At 42.7% G+C, this 27,638-nt stretch overlaps 1 protein-coding gene across 2 annotated transcripts in view; it reads left to right on the top strand.

Annotated features, from left to right (window-relative positions):
* Positions 1-27,638, top strand: part of LOC111863176 (atypical protein kinase C) — a 464,860-nt gene that overhangs the window by 8,855 nt on the left and 428,367 nt on the right. For both annotated transcript variants that reach the window (XM_023849234.2, XM_033750950.1), the window contains exon 4: positions 894-983. In XM_023849234.2, coding sequence (XP_023705002.1) covers positions 894-983 — 90 coding nt within the window. The remainder of the gene's footprint in view (positions 1-893; positions 984-27,638) is intronic.

The raw sequence follows: 27,638 nt of genomic DNA, 5'->3' as shown, positions 1-27,638 counted from the left end.
AGACATAGGGCATGTACCCTGAGAAAATTTTAATTTCAAAACTTGAAAAAGAAAAAGAACAGAAATCTTATAGACATTTTAACTTGAATTAAAGGTTTAAAAAAGTGCTAAATTTAGAAATCAAATTAACGCGTGTAGGTTAACAAAGATTTTATACAATTAGAAAGACTGGTGATTTTAAATTTTAACAGGCAGTGTAACAGCTACGTAAGAATACACACCTGATGATGGCCATTTAGGGCTGAAACATGTAGTGTGGAGGAGGGAAAGAAGAAAGAACTACAATTAAATTGTTACACTTAAGACGGTGTTTGTCTCATATATATTGTGTGAGTGTAACAGGATGCTCAAATATAATATTGTAAACGTCACAGTATATTGTTACTCATTCTAGAACGTGGCACAAAATGCAGATGAGTGCCTAGCTGCACATCCAAGCAAACTGACCTCTGGGAAAGGCACCCCTTCCAGAAATTTAACCCCTGTCATCCAGCTCATATCAGACTAACAAAAGCAAACAATCTCCATGGTTTTAGTCTTCAAGTGAAATATACCAACCGAGTGACCCCTGCTTATCAGTGAAGTTGGTGCCAACTTTAGTGGATAGAGGTTGTTGCATGATCAGTGCAACGAATCCCCATGGCCGTTAATTTCTGTTACAGACCGGAGCCACTGTTTCCTTGAAACAGCTCCTCAATTATACTTACAAGGCTGAGTGGACTCCGTTCCAGACCCACTACTTCTTACAAAATCTGGTAGCGCCGGGAATCGAACCCAGACCTCTGAATCTGTAGCCAGGAACTCTGACCACTAGACCACAGATGCAGTTCCTCATATCAGACTGCATGTAAATTTTATTTCTATCAGCTGTTTATTTAAATCTCTGTTTATAGGTGATCCATGTACGATCTCAACACAGATGGAACTGGATGAAGCTATTCGTCTCTATGAAGTCAACAGGGACTCAGAACTCACCATACATGGTGAGTAGGAGTTTTCATGTGAAAATATTTTGTTGGGTTTCATTGTGCTGTGTATGAAAGAAGTGTCACATGGTTAAGTCTGTTTCCTGTGTTGTATTCAAGTTGTATTCTGCAAAACATTCACAATTAATATGTTTCTGAGCATGTTAAATACACAGTGATAACATTTTTTTGGATATCATCCATTATCCTAATTTTTTATGGGGCTCATCTCAGTGTTGATCAAGGAATCATGTGGTGACATTCATCAGTTGGAACATCTGCATTCTGTTGCCACACCACATTCACTTGTAATCACCTTAACTTAATGTGTTAGATTTTATTCAGAAAAGTAGTATTTGCTTATTTTACACACCACAAATTTGAGGCACAGTTCTTTGGGTTGAAAAAGATAAAGCTATCCCTGTAACAGGCCATGGAGGCCCATAGGGTTGTGAGACATTCAGGCTCCCACATTTTCTAGACAATCAGCTCACAGATGATGCCCTTACCCCCCAAGAAGATTCCTGGCACTGTATACAGGCTGTCCCAGGAGGAATGTGCCAGACTTCGGGAGGGTGTTCCTTATGTTAAAGTATGCCGATATAACCCAAAACACCTATGTCCAAAGTTGAATGGTTACGGAGATAATGGCCCAAGAAAAGTAAGGTCTTCTGGCCGGTCCACACACTGTACCAGTCAGCTGACAAGTCTTGTCAATGTTTGTCCTTGAGTGTGGTGATGATGGCTCACACTAGCCACATACACTCGCATATCAGAATGTGCAGTCAGCAATGTTAGGTCATTGCTTGCCATTCATGTGTCATGTATAGTGCTTGGAACCCTAACAACAATTATGACATGGCGTTAAAGTTTTTTTGTAGTTCAATTTAATGGCTTCATGACACTCACAAGTTAGTTTGATGTTATGTACATTATTAACATTACAGAAACCACCTATTCCTGCCAGTTTTAATGTGTATTTGGTGATCAACAAGTGTGTAACACCCATGAAAGTTTCACACTTCTCTGGCCATTATCTCCGTAACCGTTCAACCTTGGACATAGTTGTTTTGGGTTATATCAGCATACTTTAACATAAGGAACACTCTCCCGAAGTATGGCACATTCCTCCTGGGACACTATGTATATGCATTCATCCCTCTGTATTTGTGCTGTTGCTTCTTTGTTATAAAACTCCCAGATATAAATTGTCTCATAGGATTTGAGATTCTCACAGTGGTTGTTATGAAGATAGTACTCTTCATAAAGGTAAAGTTATCCCTTTAACAGGTCGTGGGGGCCCATAGGGTTGTCAGATGTTAAGGCTCCCATTTTTTCTTGACATTCAGCTCACAGAAGGCAGTAAGGTTGTCATCCTTACATGCCGGCCGCCCTTTACCCTCATGAATATTCCTGATACTCATTTCTGTTAGAGGTTGAGGCTAAGTTGTTTTGCAAATACACCCTCTTGTTAAAATATCTTCAAATCCACAGTTTATTTAAAATTAAGATCAGATATACAACATTAACACTTTGCAGACCATGCACATATTAATACGTTTTTCGCTTTTAAACATGGTGGACCGGTTGTGTATTAATACTGTCGCGTATTGGGTGTATATCGCGACAAATAACTTCACGCCGTATTTGATATAGCGAATTTTATTTCACATTCGACTTACAATCACCCAAATTACAGATTCACAATTACTGCTATCTGCAGTATCACAAATACTAGTAGTTACTATAGGATTCTGACGATGGTGTATAACACACTGATATGTTGGGTTTTTGGACTTTATCCATAGTCCTGGTTTTTAAGATAACAAATAAAAACACGACGTTTCGGAAACTGGATCTGTTTCCATCCTCAGGTGAAGGAAAACACCTATTCAGTGATTCAGTCCAGTGATTGAGGCTAGCTCTTTCTAAGGGACCCAACAGAATAGGTGTTTTCCTTCACCTGAGGATGGAAACAGATCCAGTTTCCGAAACGTCGTGTTTTTATTTGTTATCTTAAAAACCAGGACTATGGATAAAGTCCAAAAACCCAACATATCACAAATACTACACTCCAAATGCCAGAATACAACTGACTGGTTGCTGGCTAACTCGGAACTAACTCAGAGGTAGCTCGAGGACTAACTGTGAATAGCCTTTGCTGCCCCTTATGTAGCCTCGTTCCGGACCATTGTCGTCTGGTGACGTCACCGCTGTTGACTCGCATTGCCTAGCGACCAGGTTGCGGGGACTCGGCTAACTTCGGCTCCGCTCGGCTCACTTCAGCTCCGCTCAGCTCGTCACCGCGGGGAGAGTGGCGGGGTGATGACTTGCCTATTACACGAGCGCTACATTACCGCCACGTGCCGCTGGGGAGGTAGGGGTCCTCCGTTGCGCAACATGTCACAATACGTTTTTTAGAACACTATAAGTTGCAACACTCTGGTGCCACCCAGCTAAGCCTCTGGAATGTTACTGACTTATCAGTTACGTGACCTCGCTGTAACTGTATGCTCCTGCCAAGGAAAAATAAATGCCTTTATTTCTTCAAGTTGTATGTAGCAAGCTGTCAGTGAGTAGTGCAATATGCGAACATATAATCCTGGGAAACTTACAAAGTATGGCCTACTTGTTCGTGTAGTTACTGAAAGCACTTCAGGCTATATTGGGAATTTAGAATTTCTTTCTGGTGAAGGAAAGAAATTACAAGAAACTATTCTTTCCATTTTGGAACCCTGTCCTGATCAAAATTACCAAGTCTGTCAAGACAATTATTATAACAGTGTGGCAACTGCAGAACACCTAGTTTTGAGAAAAGTACGTGTTTGTGAAACAATTAGGGTGAACAGAGGCCTTCCCAGATCTGAAAGAGGAATGTAAATCCCTGAAACGTGGTGAAACCACATTCAGGAGGAAGGGGGATATTCTTCTTCAGTCCTGAAGGGATACTCGTGTTGTGAATATGATTTCCGCAATTCACAATTCGAGCATGGTCGATGTTCAGAGGAGACATGGACAGGTAAAAAGCCTGTTTGTATTTCTGAGTATAATATGTTCATGAAGGGAGTTGTTAGAGCCGATCAGTACTTGGCCTATTATTCTCTTCTTCAGAAAACAGTAAAGTGGACAAAGAAAGTTGCCTTATGGCTTATAAATTGTGCCATTTTCAATTCATTTTTGCTTTTCAAAAATCTAAACCCTCATTCAAAATTGAAATACAAGGCATTTCTGCTGAATGTGGCAAAAGCCTGGGCTACAGACCACACGGTGGCAGCAGAACCGGCGGCAGACACAGTCTTAGTGCTACCGGGCCTGTCTACTCCCACCCCATTCAGGCCTCATTTTGACCCCCCTGGGTGACTCTCGGGTGATATGCAGAAATATACCCTCGTAAAAATTGTGAAGAGTGAACATTTGAAGAGGAAGCAGCCTTCTAGGCAATGCCGTGTTTGCGCAGTTCACAAGAAAATGAGTACGACTGTCTACATATGAAAGTTTTGTGTAATGCCACTTCACAGAGGGGAGTGTTTCGAGAAACACCACACCCTCAAGCACTTTTAGGAGCATTGGTTAGTGTTCTCAAAAATATTTAGTTCATAAAACTACGTAGGAGATTTTATATTAATTTTTAAAGTTAACGGTGCACGAGTTACGGTAGTAGGTAAAAAAATGGCGGTCCCCAGGGTGATTTAAAAATTTAAATTGTTGGTCCGCAAAGTGTTAACATTAATATAATTTTAATCTTAAAATTAAGTATCTGAATTATATTTCAATATTAAATTAGTTTAAAAGTAGAGGTTTTTTAGATTTTTTGGGTTTTTGTCATGTTCGTTGTTGGGTGGTAAGGTGTAGGTCGAGAAACTTGGGGGCCCTTCTAGGAGTCTGTCTGGTTTGTTTACTTCTTTGCCATATTTGAAATAAAGTTATACAATATTTATAATATATGTCAATACATTCCTTTAAAGAGCTGCGTGTGTCCCATGAGGAATGTGCCAAACTTCAGGAGGGTGTTCCTTATGTTAAAGTATGCCGATATAACCCAAAACACCTATGTCCAAAGTTGAACAGTTACGGAGATAATGGCCAGAGAAGTGTGAAACTTTGACCGGTGTTAAACACTTGTTGATTACAAAATACATATTAAAACTGGCAGGAATATGTGGTTTCCGTAATGTTAATAATGTACGTAACATCAAACTAACTTGTGAGTGACATGAAGCCATAAAATTGAAGTACAAAATACTTGCTCGCCATGTCATAATTGTCCTTAGGTTTCCAAGCACTATACATGACACATGACTGGCAAGCGCTGATGTAACATGGGTGTCTGCGCATACTGGTATAAGCCGACTACATAACTGTATTAAACCTACATTCACGGAAAATCTCTTTTGGAATCGTTTCCATTATTTCATGTGGATTATTATGGGACCACATATGCACATTTAGTAAATTATTTACACCATCCAGGGTAAAAGACGCCTCATCACTGAATAAAATGACGCTTAACAGTTCGGGATGAGGTTTTGTCCAGTGGCACAAATCCATATGCTGAGCATGGTCGCCTGGTTCCAGATGTTGTACCCTTTGATCATGGTAAGGATACAACTCTTCATCATGTAAAGTTCGCCACACCTGCATACGTGATACACCGATGCGAGAGGCCATTCTACGAGTGGACAGACGCGGACTTCTCTGAACCATCTCAAGAATGTTCTCTCATGTGTTTATCATTCGTACATCCTCCCTTTCAGAGTGCACAGAAACACTCGGAAGAGAACCAGTGTCACGCAATGTCTGGTGAATTCGCATAAATACACTTCGAGATGGAATCCTTCGATCGGGAAAACGCCTTTGGTATTCTTCAACAGCAGCACGTGCATTGCCACCGCAAAATCCACACACAAAATGCATATCACAATATTCCACATGTGAAAACACAAGAGGCATTTCAGCAACTCATCACACAGCTAATTTCCCAACCATTCATGACCCGGCCGCAACGTACTCTGTAGGTAACGCATGAGCTTACAGCTAGTGTGAATCACCACACTCAAGGACAAACATAGATAACACGTCTCAGCTGACAGGTATAGTGTGTGGACCTGCCAGAAGACCACACTTTTCTCAGGCCATTATCTCCGTAACCGTTCGACTTTGGACATAGGTGTTTTGCGTTATACCGGCATACTTTAACATAAGGAACACCCTCTCGAAGTTTGACACATTTCTCCTGGGACACCCTGTATATGTTAAGAATATATGCATATATTGTGTTATAGCTTTCTTCGGTTTTTTAGTTTTTAGAGTGTATTCACAAAATAAGTTGCAAATTTTGTAATAATATGGATCCATATTAAGAAAACAGTCCAGTGACTAACATCACATTTTTATAGATTCACCTGAAGATGACCCTGTGAGGGTCAAAACTTGTAGCAGTGGTACATTAGTATCAATTTGTTCGTTGATATAATTGTTGTGTATGCGGTCCCATAAAAAGGATATTGTATGATGCAATAGGATGCATCCCATGGAGAATGAATATCTCTAAAATTCGCTGTGAAAGACGATTATTCAATTATTGCATAGAGATTTTACAGGAATTTAATTTAATTTAAGTTTTATAGTCATTTTCCCTTGTTGAAACTCTTGAGACCTGTGTGTGTGTCTGCCTCTTGATTCAATTATGAATGTCAGTAATATGGTCAAAAGTTGATAGATTTTAATGAAAATCAATATGAATATCATGCCATTACAGGGAAATCTGTTTTTGAGATTTCTTTTGGAACCATTGTATTTCAACCTGAAACCGAGAGAAATGGAGGAAATTTGACACTAAGATTATTGATTCGGCATCATTGCAAGTGAATATTAAGTGCTGGAAAACCGTGAACTGAGGAACGTTAAACCGTGAGCAGGCAGGCTGGTGTATAGATTATGCCATTTTAACCAGTTTATTATGGCATCAGAACTACATGCCTGATATCTGTTGCCTGTTCATTAATTCCTTAGTGGCTTTTTGAGTGTCACTTGAGGCACATGTCATTAGTGCAGCTGGACTTTTATCGGATAATGCGACTGGAATACAGGCGATTTCTGGGGTACTGAATACGCTATGTGACTTATCATGTAAGTAATTTGGCATTTATATTGGCACTTTAACTTTATTATGCATGATGATAGCTGTAATTTTCACCTTGTAACAACCAGCGACTAATATGGGCCAGTTTAATGAAATAATGTGGAAGATATTGTGCTTACAATAGTGAAGTATTCTTAGGACATATGAATAGTAAATTTAATTATGTTCTCATTTTTACTTAGGGCACAGGACATGACAGATGAAGAAATTGTCAGAAGACTTTAAGAAGATTCTGGTAAAGGGACCAAAGAGGGTGATAAACCCAAAAAAGAAAAGGAAGTTACTGCTGAATAGCAGTAGCATAGTTGGTTGAGGCACTCTGTTACAAGCCGGAAGGTTGCGGTTTTGAATTCCGACGGGGTCATTGGATTTTTAAATTGACCTAACTCTTCCAGCTGCACTATGACCCTGGGTCAACTCATCCGTTATCAAAAATGAGTACCAGGAATCTTCCTGGGAGCTAAAGAGCGGCTAGCGCGTAAGGCTGACAACCTCACTGCCATCTGTGAGCTAACTAGAAAATGTGGGAGCCTCAATGTCTCACAACCCAGTGGGCCTTCATGGCCTGTTACAGGGATAGATTTTTTACCTTCACAGAGGTATTATGAGAATCACTTCAGGAGATGAACTACCAGCAGTTCAGAAGTACAGTATTATGGAGTTAACATGTTTCATAAAATATGTAATGCTTCTGCAGCTTGTGTTACTCACAGGTTACTAGTGGCAGTGTTTTTTGTTTTTTTTTTTCTTCCACTAGTCAGCGTAGTGGGAATCGATACATAGGTTAGTTACAGCTCCATTGCAGAAAGTTCCAGACAACAGGGAATGTAAATTTTTAAGAATTTATCATTGTACTGCTGAATCCATATTTTAATCACAGGATCAAATAATATTTTTCTTATCTGTAGTAACATTATTCCTTTCAAAATTCAGAGAAACCACTGAAGTTAAGGAAGGTACATGTGAAGAACTGGTGAGAAAGAAAGCTTGAATAGTAAAGAAGATGTATGGGAGAGTTTATGTATAGATCCATGTATTCATGACCTTGGCATTAATTGGAGGTGACTGGTCGGCTTCACACCCCGGCCAGAACCCATTCCATAGGAGGCTGGGTGGGTCCCAGAACTGGCCTAGACAATGTGGTGAAGAGAAAAGTCTTGCCCTTGAACTCTGACCACTTGGCTGGCCAGCCCATAGCCAATCTCTGTACTCACTGCGCTGTGGGAGCAAAATTTATGTGGACACACCTTCAATATGCAGTTCACAGAATCTGTTTTCATGCAGCAACATGTTTGAATAATCTGCATCTATAATGCAGAAGACCCTAGCTTCCTGTGGTGGAGTGTTCGTGTTAACTGCATTAGACAGCTAAAATTCTGAAAACTATACTAGAAGGTGTTATTTTCGTGATTCATTGTTACCCCATATAGTGGCTTGAGAAGCTATGAGATAATGCGTCATCTGACTCCTCCAGCCAGCCCATCACAGACATTAGCCAGTACCTTCAGGCTTACACTAGATGTTTGTGAGGACAGGGACACTTAGAAGTGGACGTTATAGTATAGGCTTGAGGGTAGAATGGAGTGCATGACATTTAAAGCTGTCATGTTAATCATATGAAAATGTTAACCCACTTAAGTTGCTTGAGTGTTTACAGAGCTATTTTATTCCCTAACTTTATTGATTTTAATGTCAAATTTGTATTGTTGTTGTGTATGATGTATGTACTCATACTCAGTTGCCAAAATTTTGATGACCTCCCTTTGCTTCTGGATTTGGCCAATACTTTTGAATAAATCATATTCATCCAATGTTAGCCTCTGAAGCTAATGAACATACCTTTATCAAAGCACACAATACTCGTAGTTAAGTTGCAATTACCTTTATTATTTTAAATTTAATGTGAACCACATTGTCAGTAATTATAAAATAGCTACAGTGCTTATGTTTAATGTTAAATAAATCGGTTCTAATAAAAAATGAGTAGTTTATTCACATTTATCAATGATTCTGTAAACCAGAAGTGTTGTATGAAGTATGGCATGCACTGCTTGGTAAAATTTCAGAGTTCACCTGCTCAAGGGTTAAGTAGGGGTTCTACTGTACAGATGTTATCATCATGGTGTTTCTTGCAGTTTTTTAAAGAGAAATTTTTTTGTTGTTGTTTCATTGGTTGCATGTAGTAAAGAGAGGCTCCACATATTTTGTCTCAAGTGTGATTGTACAGATGAAATGGTTATTGTGCCTAGTGATGCCTTCTATTTTTCTTTTGTATGTGTGTATTTGTTTGCCTCTCTGCTCTTGCTTTGGCCTTTGGGCTGCTGAATGTTGTTATTGTTGTTAAAACGTTTACTGTGTTTCTCATAAATGCCCTATTGTTTATTGGTATTGTGGCTTTTTTGCCCCATGCAAGAAGTTGAGCCACAGAAACAGCGTTTCTAAGTAGTACATGCACCAACAATGGAACAGTGGTTTTCATTTCATGCATCTTGTTGTGTTATAATATACAATTTCTTTATTAAAACGGTCACAACACAACTATATTGAGGTCAGTGCCTAGTTTGGCTCTGCTACATGTTTTGGCTATTAAAAGCCATCATCAGGCAAATACATGGCTAACATATATACACCACTGAACTACAGTACTAGTAAAATTGGATACAATAATATTAATTAAATAAAATACTTGACATAAAAATACAATAAATTAGACTATATAAAAGAGAAGTTATAGTATAAAACAAGAATAAAATTCTTTGAGTGATGCTTTACATCATCGAGTCAGTCGTTGGTTTTTGTGATTTTGTTGTGTTCCCACGGACAAATCGAAGTATTCTATATTTTTTGTGTATATGTAATAAACTGTTTTGGAGGTTCGTGATGTAGATATAGTAATATTAGTGTTAATCTGAAAATGATATGAAAGTAATAGTATTAAATTTTGTTATAATCAACAGTTGATTTTGGTATTGAAGATATAATGTATTATTTACTTACTATACAGTCGGTGCCTCATCTTACAAAGATTGTCCATTCTGTAGGGAATGTAAACAATGACTGATTTGGTGATGTATGTTAAAAGTCAATGCAAGGGAGGATGGGGCGGAGGAGGTAGAGATAAAGTGTATGCAGAAGTGGCAGTAAGGGGGGAGGGGGGTATGACTGTATATCATGTTTTGTATGTATCAATGATTACATCATATATAGGGGTAAACATTTCGGTAAAATTATCATTCAGTTGAAAATTTAGTTCGCTGATTTCGTAAATGTCAAATCTTTCATATGTATCCAAGATTCGGCCTTTCTTGCCGATATATAGGACTTCTAATGTTTTGTCTATTGTACTATATTCATGTGTGGTGTCCAGTATATGTTGAGCAAATCTGGAGCTTTGTCCATTATTTTTTATGTCTTGTATGTGTTCTCTGAATCTGACCTTAAAGGTACATCCTGTCTGTCCTACATATTTTAACGGACAGTCAGCACATTGTAGTTGGTAAACCCCACTAAGATTATACTTATCATTTCTGTCATAATTTATTTGTAACAGATGTTTTATATTGTTTTTTGTCTTATATGATATACCAACTTCAGTATTCTTGAAAAGTTTAGCAATAGATCTGATTTCATGGCCGAAATAGGTAAAGGTGGTCCATTTCTTTTTGTGTGTAATATTTTTGTGGAGGGTTTTTGTGTTAGTTGTATGGTATTTAGTGGGTAGTTATTATTATTTACTATAGTTCTAACAATATTTTCTTCCATGCTTTTGTTATGCGAAAGGGGATATTGATTCAATCGATTAATGAGAAAGTTTATGGCAGCTTTTTTGTGTTCAAATGGGTGACACAAATCATTGTGGATGATTAGGTCAGTAGTTGTAGGTTTTCGATAGATTCCTACTTGTATCTTTTCGTGTGTTTTCTAGATGAATAAATCTAAGAAATTTATCTTACTATTTATTTCTTTTTCCATTTTGAATTTGATATTAGGGTGGATATTGTTGAATTCATACAAAGTATTTTCAGTGTTAGTTATATGGGAATTCATTCATCAGTAATCTGTCAGATGACAGGTCCACAGTCTCTTCCAAAACAGTTCCTCCACTTAATGTGATATTCTGTTTTTGGAAAGAGACCATCCAGGAAAAGTGATAATGTGGTAGTTTTTCCATTTGCTTTCCACATCGCAGTAAAACAGCCGTTCAAACCACTCTGGTCACGCCTGTTGCTATATGAACTTGAACCATCTCGAGCATCATTTGCTCTGTGCTTCAAGTCGCTGCTGATGAGCGTCCATAATTTGCTTGCCAGGCCTGCCAGTGCTCCAAAGTCTCCCGCCACACAGTGATTCCATTGGNTGCGGATTCCGAGGAGAACCAGGGGTAGGGCTTCTGTCCAGTGTTGGTCTGCGTGGCACATGATGGCTGCCTTTAGTGTTCGGTGGAAACGTTCTACGAGTCCGTTAGCCGCTGGGTGGTGAGCAGTTGTTCTCGATAGTTGAATGCCACAGAGCTTGGCCAGGGAGTGGAAGAGTTGAGATTCAAACTGACGTCCCTGGTCGGTGGTGATGGTCTGTGGGCAACCGAAGCGGGATATCCAGCTGGTCAGTAAGGCTCGTGCCACTGTGTCGGCTGTGATTTCCATGATGGGGATGGCTTCTGGCCAACGGGTGAAACGTTCGACTGCTGTGAGGCAGTATGTGTAGCCTCCTGACGTCGGAAGGGGTCCAACAAGGTCTATGTGGACGTGAAGAAACCTGGCTGCCGGCGTTGTAAAGTCGCCCAGTGGAGTGACTGTGTGGCGGGAGACTTTGGAGCGCTGGCAGGCCTGGCAAGCACGTGCCCAGGTGCGGCAATCCTTCTGCACGCCTGGCCACACGAATCGCTGTGCGACCAGTTTTGCCGTTGCTTTGGTCCCTGGATGCGACAGATCATGGACGGACTGGAACACTTGGAACCGAAGAGGAGCTGGGATGTACGGCCGAGGTTTCCCGGCAGAGGTATCGCAGTAGATGGCCACCGTGGTACCGGGGATTGGTAGCTTTTCGAACCGCAAAGCGGTGTTTGACTGCCGAAGTGATTGGAGCTCATCGTCGCTGTCTTGCGATGCGGCCAATGCGTCATAGGATGTGGCGCAGTGACGGATTCGACGCGGGAAAGCGCGTCGGCAACGACGTTGTCCTTTCCCGAGATGTGTCGGATGTCGGTCGTGAATTGTGCTATGAAATCCAGGTGGTTGAATTGCCTTGGTGAGCATTTGTCCCTTTTCTGCTGGAAAGCGTAGGTGATAGGTTTGTGAAGATGCTGAAGTTGCGCGCTTCCAGCATGTGGCGTAATTGCTTTACGGCCTCATAGATGGCCAGCAGCTCGCGGTCATACGCACTGTATTTTTGCTGGGCCGGGTTGAGTTTTCTTGAGAAGAATGCCAGGGGCTGCCAGGCGTTCTTGACGCGTTGCTGTAGCACGGCACCCATTGCGGACGTGGAGGCATCTGTGACGAGTGCAAGTGGCGCAGATGGGTCGGGGTGAGCCAGTAGTGTGGCGCGTGACAAACTCGCCTTGCACTCTTCGAAGGCCCTGTGGAGCTCCGGTGTCCAAGTGATTGGGTGGGAGCCCTTGACCTTGGGGTCCGGAGAGGACGTCGTGCAGTGGTGCCTGGTGTGCTGCCGCGTGGGGCAGAAATCGCCTGTAGTAGTTCAGCATGCCCAGGAAACGGCGGAGCTGACTGGCGGTTTTGGGAGGTTGACATTCCTGGAGGTGAGTCACTCGTTCTTCCAGCGGTTGGGAGCCTTCGGCGGACACCTTATAACCGAGGAAGGTGATCTCAGGTACTCGGAAGACGCACTTCGCCGGGTTGATGAGGATCCCATACTTCTGCAGTCGGTCGAAGAGTGCCCGTAGGTGTTGCTCGTGTTCCTCTAGTGACCGGGAGAAGATGAGGATATCATCCAGGTAAGCGAAACAGAAGTCGAGTCCCCGCAGAATGTCGTCCATGAAGCGTTGGAAGGTCTGTGCGGCGTTGCGCAGGCCGAAGGACATGAAGGGGAACTCGAATAGGCCGAATGGAGTGGTGATGGCCGTCTTCTGTATATCACCGGGATTGACGGGAATTTGGTTATAGGCTCGTACCAAGTCGATTTTGGAGAAAATGGTACAGCCATGGAGCTGGTGTGAGTAGTCATGGATATGCGGGACTGGGTAGCGGTCAGGGATTGTCCGGGCGTTTAGTGCTCTATAGTCGCCGCAAGGACGCCAACCGTTGTCTTTCTTGGGCACAATATGTAGTGCCGAGGACCATGAACTCTCTGATCGACGAGCTGTACCATCCCGCAACATGGCGTCGAACTCGGCTTTTGCGATAGCGAGTCGGTCCGGTGCCAGTCGCCGTGGTCGGCTGGTTACTGGTGGGCCAGGCACAGTCCTGATGTGGTGGACGGTGTTGTGTCGTATCTCGCGCTGGACTCCAGCTGGGCGGGTCAGGTCCGGGAACTCTGTGAGGAGGCTGTCGATCGGTGTGTTGCTGCTGATGGTCTTTACACTGGGGATCAGTGCGTTGGCCGCTGATGCCGGGGCTGACAGTGTCGTGACCCCGTCCAGGATGCGGTTGTTCCGACAGTCCACCAGGAGACCGAAATGCGACAGGAAGTCCACACCGATGATAGGATGCGGGACGTCGGCCACCACGAAGCGCCACGTGAATTCTCGGCGTAGGCCCAAGTTGAGGCTGAGAGGCAGCCATCCGTAGGTGTGGATGGTAGTGCCATTAGCCGCACACAGGTCATAGGTGGTACGTTCCATGCGTCGATGGACGAGCCTGCGGGGATATACACAGAGGTCCGAACCCGTGTCGACTAGGAACTGCCGTTTGCTGACTCTGTCCGTTATGAAGAGGCGGCCTGTTGTACCGCAGACATGTGCCGCCGAAGATGTCCGCTGCGTCAGTTTCCCTGCTGGCTGTAGGTGCAGGGCGGAGTACAGTTTTGTGCCAGAGCGCCGAAGCGGCGGTGGTACCAGCAGATACTGGATGTGGCGTCGCCCCGGGAGGGGGATCTGCTGCCGGGCCGGCGGTTGTTGAAGGCGGGGCGGGAACCCTTGGGACTGGAGCCTCGGTCTCTCGGTTTGGTGTCGATTTTTGAAGCGGGCGTGGAGGCGGTCCTGTCTGGTGCTCAATGCAGCCACTTGGCGGGAGAGATCAGCGATCTCCTGCCGAAGTGCGCCGATGTCCGTGGGTCCATCAACGCTAGCGAGTGCTGGCCGGGCGTCGACCTCGGAGATGCGGTCTGCACAGAGGGCTGCGGCCTCCAAGTTGCTTTCGTTCTGGCCGGCGAGGAAGCTCTGCACGTTGCGGGGTAGCCGGCTGGTCCAGACGCTTCGGATGACGTTATCCAACACCTCTGGTGCAAGACTTTTGAGGTACCTTAGGAACTGGGACGGCTTACGGTCGCCAATTTCCTCGACCGTGAGGAGTTGCCAGATGCGCTGCTCTGGCGATGGGGATAGCCGCCTCACAAGCTCGGTCCTCAGTAGGGTGTAGGGGCCTCGTTCGGGTGGAGAGGTGATGATGTCCTCTACTTCCGATGCGTAACGTTGGTCCAACTGCGAGATTACATAGCAGAACTTCGTCTGCTCGCTACTGATACCGGCCAAAGTGAACTGTGCTTTGGCTTGAGCAAACCAAACTGCTGGTCTGTCGGCCCAGAACGGCGGAAGCCGCACGGCAATTGTTCGTGTCTCTGTTGGTGCTGGTCTGCTAGTAATACCAGCCTCGTGCTGTTATACTTCCATTTTTTTTTTCCTGTTCTCCTTTTGTACGTAGTTCGCCTTGTAAAGTCTCCATGTGTATTACGAACTGTTGCAGGAGGTCTTCTATTCGACCGCTGTCCATTATGTCCATTATAGGCGTCCATTATTTGGTATTTTGTCAGAATATTAATGATAGTTGTATGTTCGAGATATTGTATAAATACCTCAGCAAGAATTGCTGAAGCTGGTGCTCCCATGGTAAGACCTTCATTTTGTTTAGACCATTTGCCATTATGTTCAATATTTTGTTCTAGCATTATGTTTAACCCTATATATGATGTAATTATTGATACATATAAAACAATATACAGTCATACCCCACCTCCCCCCTTACTGCCACTTCTGCATACACCTTATCTCTACCTCCTGTCCCCCTCCCTCCCTTGCATTGACTTTTAACATACATCACCAAATGAGTCGTTGTTTACATTCCCTACAGAATGGACAATACTTTGTAAGATGAGGCACCGACTAAATAGTAAGTAAATAATGCATTATATCTTCAATACCAGAATCAACTGTTTATTATTCAACATCAGTAATCTGTCAAGACGACAGGTCCACAGTCTCTTCCAAAACAGTTCATCCACTTAATGCGATCTAGAGCTTTCTCCTTCAAGTGAGAATATCCTCTTCTGTCCCCAAGGTCATCCAGCATCTTCTTACATATTCTTCCTCGTCTTCTGGTCACTTCTATCTGCCCCACTATCTTTCCTTCAATAACTTCTTTTAGAAGGCAGTTACTGCATAAGATATGACCAATCCAATTAGCCTTCCGTTTTCTTATTTCATGTAGGATATTCCTCTGCTCACTAAATAACACTTCCTTCATTTCTCACATAATCGGTCCAACTGGTCTTCTCCATCCTTCTCCAACACCACATTTCGAAGCTTTCCAGGTGTTTCTGATCTACTGCCCTAAGTGTCCAAGTTTCAGCCCCATACAAAGCCATGCTCCAAGTGTAGCATTTCACTAGTTTCTTTCTCTGTTTATTATAACAAAATTTAATACTATTACTTTCATATCATTTTCAGATTAACGTTAATATTACTACATCTACATCACGAGCCTCCAAAACAGTTTATTATATATACACAAAAAATATAGAATACTCCAATTTGTCCATGAGAACACAACAAAATCACAAAAACCAACGACTGACTCGATGATGTAAAGCATCACTCAAAGAATTTTATTCTTGTTTTATACGGTCTAATTTATTGTATTTTTACGCAAAATATTTTAATATAATTAATATTGTATCCAATTTTATTAGTACTGCAGTTCAGTGGTGTATATAGTATGTTAGCCATGTATTTGCCTGATGATGGCTTTTAATAGCCGAAACATGTAGCAGAGCCAAACTAGGCACTGACCATAATATAGTTGTGTTGAAACGGTTTTAATAAAGAAACTGAATGGAACAATGGGGTTATCCAACCTATTTCTAGGCAGCAGCTCGGTAAATACACTTCTACATAGGCGTAATGATGTGGCACTCCAACAGTACATAGCTATCACATGACTCGTTTTCTGTGTCGTCTGCGCTACGCAACAGTAGAACTGTGTTTTTTCCATTATCTGTGCTGCCACTTTATAACACGAGTCATCTTGCAGCTAAAAAGAGTTTTTAGTTTTGTTCCGAAGTTCCAGGGTGATTGAGCAAGAAATGACAAGAAGAGTTCATAGTGATTTGAAGTGATAGTTTCTGTGTTGAGATAGGTTGCTAGGTGATGACTAGTGGAAACGGAGAATCCTAGTGCGTGTGCAGCGGTGAACTGGAAAGCGTGTAAATCAGCAATAGCTCTGCATTAATGGTAATTAAGGTAGATTGTACCCGAAGTGCCAAAAAATCCAGTTATCCGAATTAGAACCTGTTAATTTCATCATGCATACCCTCCTACACACGACAGTATTGTTTTTGTTGTTCTGTTTACACTTATGCTACTTTTGTATAAGGTATGAATGGTAAATTTTCCACTGTGCTATTTCTAAAACTAGCATTTTGGCTTTTCTCTTCATGCTCTTGTTTCTCTGTAATGTAATGTATTATTATATATGCTGTCCTGTTTCTGTAGCTGTTGACTTGGTACATAAATAACAAAGAATATAATATAATAATTATATATTATTAAAACTTTTGCTAGTTTTCTCATAACTGCCCAATTATTTATAGGTATTCTTTTGCATGTTCTTATCACCTCTCTGCTAGTGTGTGTGTTTGCATGTGTGTATAGAAGTAGTAGTTTTTTCACTGATATTTTCAAAACTGGCATTCTGGCATTTCACTTTATGCTTTTCTTTCTCTGCAATGTCATATACTCATATTAGTATTAGATGTGTGCTAGTGGTATCTACACTGTGTTGTTTCTGTAATTGGCATCATGGCTGTTGAATGGGCACATTTGTAAGGAATTGAAATGTTGTTGTTGTTGTTGTTGTAATATTGCTGGGGCACGTGATAGCATAGTTGTTTGAGGCACTGTGCTACAAGCCGGAAGGTCACAGGTTTCAGTCCCGATGAGGTAATTAGATTTTTCAATTTACTTAATCCTTCCAGCCACACACTGGCCCTGGGGTCCACTCAGCCTCTCAGAAATGAGTACCAGGAATCTTCCTGGGGGTAAAGGGCAACCGGTGTGTAAAACTGACACCCTGACCACCATCTGTGAGCCGATTGTCTGTAAAGTGTGGGAGCCTCGATGTCTCACAAGCTTATGGCTCTCCATGGCCCATTACAGGGATAGATTTACCTTTTACCTTTATTATTATGGATTGCTTTATAGTTTTGTTCATGCCTTCAGTATATGTGCAAAAGAGGCAACTAATGACAGTGTTGGAAATCTGCTGTCATTGTGTTTACAGGAAATTGAGTTAAAACAAATGGTTGTGATTGAGCTGTTGGCATGTAACATGCTCCTAACATACTGTGATTGTTTTGTGGTTGTGCTTATGATTTTTTTTTTCTGTAAATGTGACACCTGATATCTCTTAGTAAGTTAACTGTGATGCAATGTGGCAGTGTAATTTAGTTCAGCTTGTGTTGTGTGTATAAGGAAATTTTCTGTTGGTGAATGCAAGTCTTTGTACCTTGGAGAGAAAGAGCACCCGCTTACACACCTTTCTGTCTTCTCTATCTCTCCCCCTCCATCTTTCAGTTTCTCTTTCCTGCACTTCTCACTCTCTGCTCTTATGGGTGTGCTTGCTCGGTGAAGACAATAAAAGGCCATCCAAATTTCAGGACCATCATCAGTTTGTAGTAGTACTTCAGACTTATTAGTGGAACTGAAATACCAGAATAATTTTGAGAGCTATAGAGCTTTCAGGTTTATTTGCTCCTGCACAATGGTTGAATAATTTACTGCAGGCTGTGATCTTATCTGTGTAGATAATTTGAAAGTTCATATTCAGCTATGAAACTCAAGAGTAAACCATCCATAAAAATGCGATAACATTATCTACAATTCAGATACAACTAAATTTGTGACCTGTTATTCATTACATACTCGTATTTCATTCTAAACTTCCTGGTATGGTGGTTAACATTTCTGCTTCATATGCAGATGGCCCTCATTTCGAATCTTGATCAAGTGACCGTCTCCTATCATTCGTTTTCATTATTTTCCATGGCCCCTTCAGGCTAATGCTGTTAAAAAGGAGTAACAGAGTGGCAACACAACAATTTTATATTTAGGAGGTACCCAGCTCGAGTCCAGGTCATAGTCCACATTATGTTGATCTCATTTCCTTCAGATGAATTCAGGGATAGTACCAGTACTTAAATATAAACCAGAATTTATTGCTTTTTACCTTCTTTAAACTTATTCATAGTCATGAAGCCTAATGTGCCTAAAACTTAACTTCACTGTTCTGTAACTAGTGAAGTGTTGGTTCAGAGATGAAGTCCCCAACTTAAGAGACCAGTGAAATGATACTTGATCATATGTTGCACACCTCAGAGGGCAGGGATGGATGGATTTGGAGCAATGATAGAATGATGGTTAGCAGGGTAAAACTGAAGAAACTCAGAAAGAACCTGCCCCCGTGCCACTTCATCCTTCATGAATGTGACATAAATTCGCCTGGGAGTGAACCCAAGGTTCTGCCTTAAGAAATCAGCATCTGACCGCCTCTGCTGAGGTATGACCCATGAGTTTAGAAACTACAGTAAAGTGAATACTGCATATGATAAAGAATATTATTTGTACATCTGTTGTTGCCAGTTCACTGTACCAGTAAAGGTCATATGATTTAGTATTATTTTATTGTCTTGCTATTTCAGAGTTAAAATATTGTGTAATAATAGTAACAGACACAATTCATGAGGAAATACAAAAGAAAATAAATTGAGGTTCTTGTTACTTGAGAGTTCTGAAAGTTAAATTAAACCCATCCATATGTCTCTACCACAAAATCGTAATGCTGCTTCATGAGATTATAGTAACACAGTGCTCTGATAGATCACTGCAGGCACCTCTTGCAAATAGTATTAATTCTGCCAGTAGGTGGATCTGCCAATAGTAGTCTATATCGTCAACTGTCGTCATATTCATCAAAAATGCTTGTTTAGAAGACCATCTTGAAACCTGAATTTTGTATCTTTTTCACTATTGGTCCAGAGAATTGGATTGTAAGTGCGCGAAATGGAGCCCCCAGTAAAATGTAAAATTCTGTTAGTCGTGTTGTGTGATAATGAAACATGGCTTCTTGCTCTTGGAGAAGGATATAAATTGCAAATGTTTGAAACAAAAGTATTTTGGAAAATACATGTATGAAGTGATAAATTCACATACAGTATATGACATAACGAGGAATGTAGATTTATGCGTGACTTATTATTACTGAATGAATCGGGATAGCTCAGTTGGTATAGCGACGACCTACAGGTTGGATGGCCAAGGTTAAATTTCCGTCAGGGGCAAAAGATTTGTCTGTAGTCCATAGCTTCCAGACTGGCTTTAGGGCCCATCAAGCGTTGTATTCAGTGGGTATGGGAGGGGGCTCTTACCCGGCGGTACTGTGGCCGGGGTGTGAAGCTGACCACTCCCATTTAGTGCCGAGGTGAAAAATGGCGGAGCTATACCTCCACTCCCCCACACATCTTCATATCATGGTAATTAAATGCAGGGACAGCATTGCCTTCCTGTTACTCTAATAAAATAAAGGAGAGTTTGGATGATCAGACATCTAGTATGGAAGGGAAGACAGAATTTTTGTGGAACCTATTGGAAAGTGACTACTTCAAAGATGGAACTAGGAAATTAAGATGGAAGTAAAGGAGATATAGCAGATATAGGAGTTCTGCTGTAATTTTGACGTGCGGTTGCATCCCAATTTTACTATATGACAGACATTTTAAGGAAGTTCTGGAATTATTTTTCTCTGTTATGTTCTAAGGAAGAGGGATGAAACCAGATGGCCGTAAACAAGGCCCATAACTTTAATTGCAAGGCTTGTAGGAGCATATTTCAGCAATTCCCAACCATGCGGCCAGAAGAGGAAGTATCGTATTACCAAGTAGACAAGGCCCGTCTTGCCTTATGTGACATGGATGAGTTAATCCTGAATGTAAATGATGTTGAGTCATTTCTTGGATGTAAGGGCATTTAATGGGCCCTCGCAGACTGAATGTGTCATTCACACACTGACAGTGTCAAACATTTACACGCTACTTATGAGATATCTTGGTTACAATTTGGCCTCTCTGATCTCATTTTATTTTGTGTTTCTGAATATCACTGTTGACAGCCTTTGTGGTCAGAGTTCCTGGCTACAGATCCAGAGGTCCCGGGTTCGATTACCGGCGCTACCAGATTTTCTGAGAAGTAGTGAGTCTGGAACGGGGCCCACTTAGCCTCGTGAGGACAATTGAGGAGCTAGTTCAAGGAAATAGCGGCTCCGGTGTAGAAAATCGAGATTATCGGTCGTGGGGATCCGTTGCGCTGACCACGTGACACCCTCTATCCGCAAATTTGGCACTAACTTCGCCGACAAGCGACCGTCGCTCGGTCGGTATAGTTGGGTTGCGGACTAAAGCCACTTCGTTTTTTTTTGTTTGCTTGAATATCGATGAAAGAGACATCTCGCCATTTTGCAGCTATTAGGATTAACTGTTTTGACAACAGAAATATACTTTCCTATGCAGAAATACTAATTTAATTCTAAAGACCGCGGTAGCTCAAGCGGTTAGTCGCTGGCTTCCCACCGCAGCGGCCCAGGTTCGATCCCGGGTCTGGTCAAGTGGGATTTGTGGTGGACAAAGTGGCACTGCGGCCGCTTTTCTCCTAGTACTTCGGTTTCCCTTGCCAATCTTCATTCCACAAAATTCTCCATCATCATAATCACCCGGGGCAGGTACAATAGGCCAATCAGTGGCCGCCGTGCCGAGTGGACCCAGGTGGACTCCACCCCCCACTAGCAAATAAAAAAAAAGTCTACTGTACGAACAAGGGTACGCCATACCTTGTGTAGGCAGCCTTACGAAAGAAAAGTTCTTTGTGACTACGTTTGAATTTCCCACTGACGTATTAACACCGGAAGTATATAGGATATACGAGGAGCGTTCCGTATATAATGGCTCCTATTTTTTTAATGAAAACTACAACAGATACAGAAAGCATAATAACGCAGTTAAATAGAACAAGATTTCAGGTACTTGCATTTATTTTTCCACATAATCACCACCATTTGTTATGCACTTTTGCCAGCGATGAACAAGAGCCTGTATGCCGCGCCCGTAAAAGTCTGCGCCAGCAGAGGCTAGCCACTTTCTTACAGCTGCAATGACATCATCATTGTCTGGAAAATGTTGTCCACGTAGTCCATATTTCATAGACCCAAAGAGATGGAAGTCTGAAGGTGCTGAACCGGGGCTATAACGTGGATGTGGTAGGACAGTCCAGCCAAACTTTGCAATGTGCGCGGTGGTCGCCAAACTGGTATGGGGTCTAGCGTTATCGTGTTGCAAGCGAAAGGTTGTCTGCTTCTCTGGCCTGACTCGGGGAAATTCGGGCTTTCAGCTTAGTCAGCGTCGTCTTGTAGCGTTCAGAATTGACAGTCTCATCAGACTCCAGGAAATCCAACAAAATCACACCCCGCGTATCCCAAAAGACCGTGCACATCACTTTCCCTGCCGATGGCTGTGTCTTGAACTTCTTTTTTCTTGGGGAATCCGGATGTCGCCACTCCATGGACTGTCTTTTGGATTCCGACTCGTAGTGGTGACACCACGTCTCATCTCCGGTGACGATGCTGTCCAGAAACCTGTCACCTTCAGCCTCAACCTGGTGCACCAGGTCTTGACAGACTTCCATTCGATGAGTTTTGTGGTCCTGTGTAAGCATCCGCGGGACCCACCTAGAACAAGCTTTGCGATAATCCAGCTTCCCCAACATCGTTTCCAATGCATTACAGCCGATATTAAGCCGTGCACACAGTTCCCTGGTCGTTATCCAGCGATCTGAACGGATGAGCTGATCGAGGCGCTGTTCATTGTGAGGAGTGGCAGCTGAGCAGGGACGCCCATGGCATGGCTTGACGTGCACTTCACTTTCGCCACTGTTGGAACGCACTGCCCACCGAATCACTGTGCTGACATCCACTGTATTGTCTCCGTACACCTTTAGCAAGCGTTGATGGATGTCAGTGGCTGCAATTTATTCGGCAGTGAGAAATTCAATAACACATCTCTGTTTCGTACGCACTTCTATGTCAGACCCATTTTGGTAGACTGCTCTTCTGTCGCACGACAACCAAACTAAAAGTACGTTGGCTGGAAGGTTCAACCTTTACTGCAACAGCACCAACATCCAGCTCAGACGTTACATATTAACACAAAAAAATAGGAAGCATTATATACGCAACGCCCTTCGTAGAATCTAACAGATTTCTATTCATGACATAACTGTCTAGGTTGCTGTTTGAAGATGTACCCAGTTCTGATAGTGGATGGAGTATAACACAGTTTTTTTTTGTGTAGGGTGGAACTGAATCCACTTGGTACGTCGGTCACTAACTGCAGCAACACCGGACAATAGATGATGAAAGTGAAGCAGTCGGTGGAATGATAATTGACAGGGGAAACCGAAGTACTCGGGAAAAATTTGTCCCAGTGCCACTTTGTCCACTGCAAACCCCACATGACCTGACCTAGGGTCGAACCCGTGCGTCCGCAGGGGGAAGCCGGCGACTCACAGCCTGAGTTGTGGCACGGGGTTTTTTTAACCCTTTAAAGCATATTGGTTACTTTATGTACGTACCTTACTTACTTACTCACTCATGAAGCTGAGCCCTTCTGGAGGAGCCGCCAATTCTGCAGCTACTCAAGAATTTCCCAGCATTTTATGGAACCCGTGTTCACAAGAGCCCTCCACTGCTCCCTTTACTGAGCCAGATCTATCCAATCCATACCATCCCATCCTACTAATATTGTCCACCCACCTATGCCTTGGTCTTCCCTGTGGTCTCTTTCCTTCTGGCTTGTCCACGAATATTCTATACGCATTCCTCGTCTCCCCCATTCGTGCTACATGACCTGCCCACCTCATCCTCCTTGACTTGATCATTCTAATTATACTTGGAGAAGAGTACAAGTTATGAAACTCCTCACTATGCAGTTTTCTCCAACCTCCTGTGACTTCAGTACCACCTGCCTTAATGTAACGTACTGAATTTTGCTTATAGGCTGTATTTGGGTATTTCGTATGAGCCGGCTGCTCATTCCCTGAAGATCAGTAACGGCTTAATCTTTCTAACGGGGTCACTGTGTTTTCCTATGCTATGGGAACTGAATTTTTAAATAGACGAATGTCATACTTCGAAGGGTTAAAAGAGAAACCAGCTCGAAAAGGGATAGTGAACGCTGTTGATTGAGATTAACAATGTTCTGAAGGACTGAATCGTCGTAGTTTGTTAAATTGTGAGTTGAAATCAAAGAGAATGAAATTGGTGGCACAGAGAGTTCAGCTTAACCATGTTGGTTGGAAAAGCGCAAAGAGAAGAGACCTAGGCGTAGGTCAAGGAGGAATATTTTAGATGGATCTTTTTTTTATTATTGCTACTGGGGTGGGACTAAGTCCCTTGTACTGCGGCCACTTCTGGCCTGTTGTACCAGTCCCAGATGATAGATGAGGGTGATTGTGGAGCAGTTGGTGGAATGAAGCTTGGCAGTACTCGGAGAAAACCTGCCCCAGCGCCACTTTGTCCACCACAAATCCCACTTGACCAGACCCGGGATCGAACCCGNGGGCCCGCCGCCGTGGGAAGCCAGCGACTATCCGCTTGAGCTATGGCGCGGCCCTAAATGGCGAGCCAGTACCTCGATTAAGCCATGATCACTTCCTTCCAAATTCAACATAATCACTCCTCTGTTGTCCTGCCATTCAGTGCTCTATAGTCTGGCTACTGGAGGCGTCGTTAGGTGGTCCGTTAAGTAAGGTAATAAATACATATATAAATAAATAAACATGACCTTGCTGCCAATTGTTGAGGTTTTATGCAACAAATTTGATGTAGATGCAACCTATACATGAGTAACAAGTTTGTTATAAAAATTAAATACAGTAATAATAATAATAATAATAATAATAATAATAATAATAATGACAATCTTGTGACTAGAAATCCTTGAAGTAGGAAAGTAAGTTTTACGAGTTATGCTCGGAATGCCTTGTTTATATGTTCATTTTTTGCATGTAAAATTAGCGAAGGTCTGTGTTATATTTTCTGGTAAAAGTAGAGATATCCCTGTAGGAAACCGTGGAGGCCCATAGTGTTGTGAGACGTCAAGGCATCCACATTTTCTAGACAGTCGCTCAGAGATGGCGGTGAGGTCAGCCTTACGCGCCTGCCGCCCTTTACGTCCCAGGAATATTCCTTATACTCATTTCTGTTAGAGGTTGAGTTCGACCCAAGGGCTATATTGCGGCTGGAAGGATTAGGTCAATTGAAAAGTTTCAATAACCTCATCGGGATTCGAACCTGCGACCTCCCGGCTTGTAGCATAATGTCTCAACCAACTACACTACCGCGTGCCCCTCATATTTTCTGGACGTCGTCTAATTTCAGACGGAATTTTTGGTGTGTTATTTTGTCCACCCATGGACCATAGCCTCCTCAGGCAGTCCCTTACCCATGCGATGCGTATATCGGAGTTTTACAACAGGCCACCGGAACTTTCTTCCGTGTCCTTATCCGTTCGTCATTTATAATTATCCTGTCATTGGACGCCCGCTATTTGTGAAGTTGACGTAGCGTTACACCGGGGATATGAGCAGGACACGTCTTTCAAACTAGGGGAATATCTTTTTCCCCCTTCTAGTTTAACGTGCAGGAACAGACGAGAGGACGGTCCGGAAAATGGTTTGAAACGAATTGGAGTGGACAGTTGTGTTTCAAGCAACAATTCACTTAATGGTATTAGCTAGACAGTCGGATCTATGTGCTTTCATGTCCTTTGGGGCTGTTCCGACCTGTCGAAGCGATTGTGGAAGCACGTCTATATTCATCTTTTCCCAATTTATTTCGATTACAGTGTGTATCAGACAGATGTGTGTTCTGGGTGCTTTAAATCAAAGTACACCTTAGGCAAGTAAAACAATGCGAGGTGAGGCAGAGATGTCCCCGTCATTCAATTAAGCACCACGTCATGATGAAGTATGGTTCTAGATGTAGGTGAGTGGTCAGCATCACGCTCCAGTCGCTTTACTCCCGGAGGAAGAGCCCCATAGCCAATCTGGACGCTCTTGTCCCTGCCGGGAATCGAACCCCGGTCGTACAGTCCGTACCCGTCGCCATATCAGTGTGAAAAATTAGGCTGTCAGGATGTTCACGGTCTACTATAGTCCGCGTAGTACGTATCGTAAAATGCTTGAGGTCACCAACCTACCGGCATGATACGATGCCTATATGTAGTTTTGGGTTAGCGGCTTTTGTTGATTTCAGATAGGTTGGAGCTGCGGTTTGTTTGTGGGGGAACCAAAGTTTGGGGCCTGTCTGATTGTTGTTTTGAGTTTTAATAAGGTTGGAATTTGCAACAAAGCAGTATTCCTATTTTTTTTTAATTCTCATATTGGGGGGGGGGTCCAGTTTGGTCCACTCGGCACGTCGGCCACTGATTGGCCTATTGTACCTGCCCCGGGTGATTATGATGATGGAGAATTTGGTGGAATGAAGATTGGCAGGGGAAACCGAAGTACTCGGAGAAAACCTGCCCCAGCGCCACTTTGTCCACCACAAACCCCACTTGACCATACCCGGGCTCGAATCCGGACCGCCGGGGTGGGAAGCCAGCGACTAACCGCTTGAGCTATGGCGGGGCCTAAGCAGTTTTCCTACATCGCATATTTTGTTTCACTGACTACTAATACTAGTCCATTTATCGTTGAACGAGGTTAACATATCCTGTTAAGTGTTTTCTTCTGTCGGTTCGCGTGGCGGCGGTCGAGCATGGACACCCTTGATCACTGTGGTCACAGGTTTCAATCCTGTTGTAGTCTGAATGAACCTATGCCTACTTTCTTCTTGTGCTGTCCTCATATCTGTGCAGTGACTCCGGTATACGAGAACTGGTTAGAACAAAGATAAGGAAATATAGAAAGAATGAAAGAGAATGAGGAAAGGAAAGGAACTGAAGGAAGAAGCATAATGAAGGGGAACAAAAACAGCCCTGCAGGTGGGACTGGATGTGTTTGAAAGAATGATCTTGCGAAGGGAAAATATGGACCTAGGACGAATGAGAGTGGTAAATGGTGCAGAATACTCAAGGAGGTGTTACATTCATTTTTGTAACAATGTAAAACTCTCCGATACTAAAATCTATCACCGGCATTGGACACGACCAATCCACCTACCATGCTTGTAATCTGTTTCTCTAGGATCTCTCTGTCGTCTGGTTAACATTAAATAGTTCCCAGGTGCGATCCAAACCAATAACTCTGCTCGTAGTTGGTTGAGGCACTATGCTACAAGCCGGAAGGTCGCGGGCTCAAGTCTCGATGAAGTCATTGGATTTTTTCAATTGACCTAATCTTTCCAGCCGCACTGTGGCCCTGGGGTCGACTCAGCGTCTAACAGAAATGAGTACCAGGAATTAATTAAATAATTTACCTGGGAAGTAAAGCGCGGCCGGCGCGTAAAGCTGACAACCTTTCCGCTATCTGTGAGCCGACTGTCTAGAAAATGTGGGAACCTCAACGTCTCACAACCCTGTGGGCCTCCACCGCTTGTTACAAGGATACCTTTACTTTTTTTTTTTTTTACTAACTATAATAACCATCTTTAATGCAGATCCTAAAGGAAACAGGTATCGATTGGCGTGAAAGAAGATTGATTAGCAAATTGTACATGGATCAGAAAGTTAAGAGTACGACTGGACAGAGGGGAGACAAGAAGTGTGCAGATTGGAAGAGGAGTTCGACAAGGATGCTGTTTATCACCAATTCTGTTCAACTGTTCGAATGCCTTACCAAGGAAGCTCTGGATGGGCTCGGTGACTTCAAATTAGGAGGGCAAATTATTCAAACTGTGAAATATGCAGATGACCTTGTGTTAATGGCTAAGGAAGAAACTGTGCTACAGGGCATGATTGATAGACTAATTGAAATTGGAAGGTGCTATGGCATGGAAATGAATGTGGAGAAAACAAAAGTAATGAAAATTTCGAGACAACCAACCCCAGTCACAATAAAGATAGACCAAAAACAACTGGAGAATGTGAAATGTTTTAAATAT

Source organism: Cryptotermes secundus, unplaced genomic scaffold (assembly GCF_002891405.2).
Source record: "Cryptotermes secundus unplaced genomic scaffold, Csec_1.0 scaffold339, whole genome shotgun sequence".
NCBI classification, from domain to species: Eukaryota; Metazoa; Arthropoda; class Insecta; order Blattodea; family Kalotermitidae; genus Cryptotermes; species Cryptotermes secundus.
Note: the sequence above shows the minus strand (reverse complement) of the source record. Positions and strands in the feature narration are given on the sequence as shown.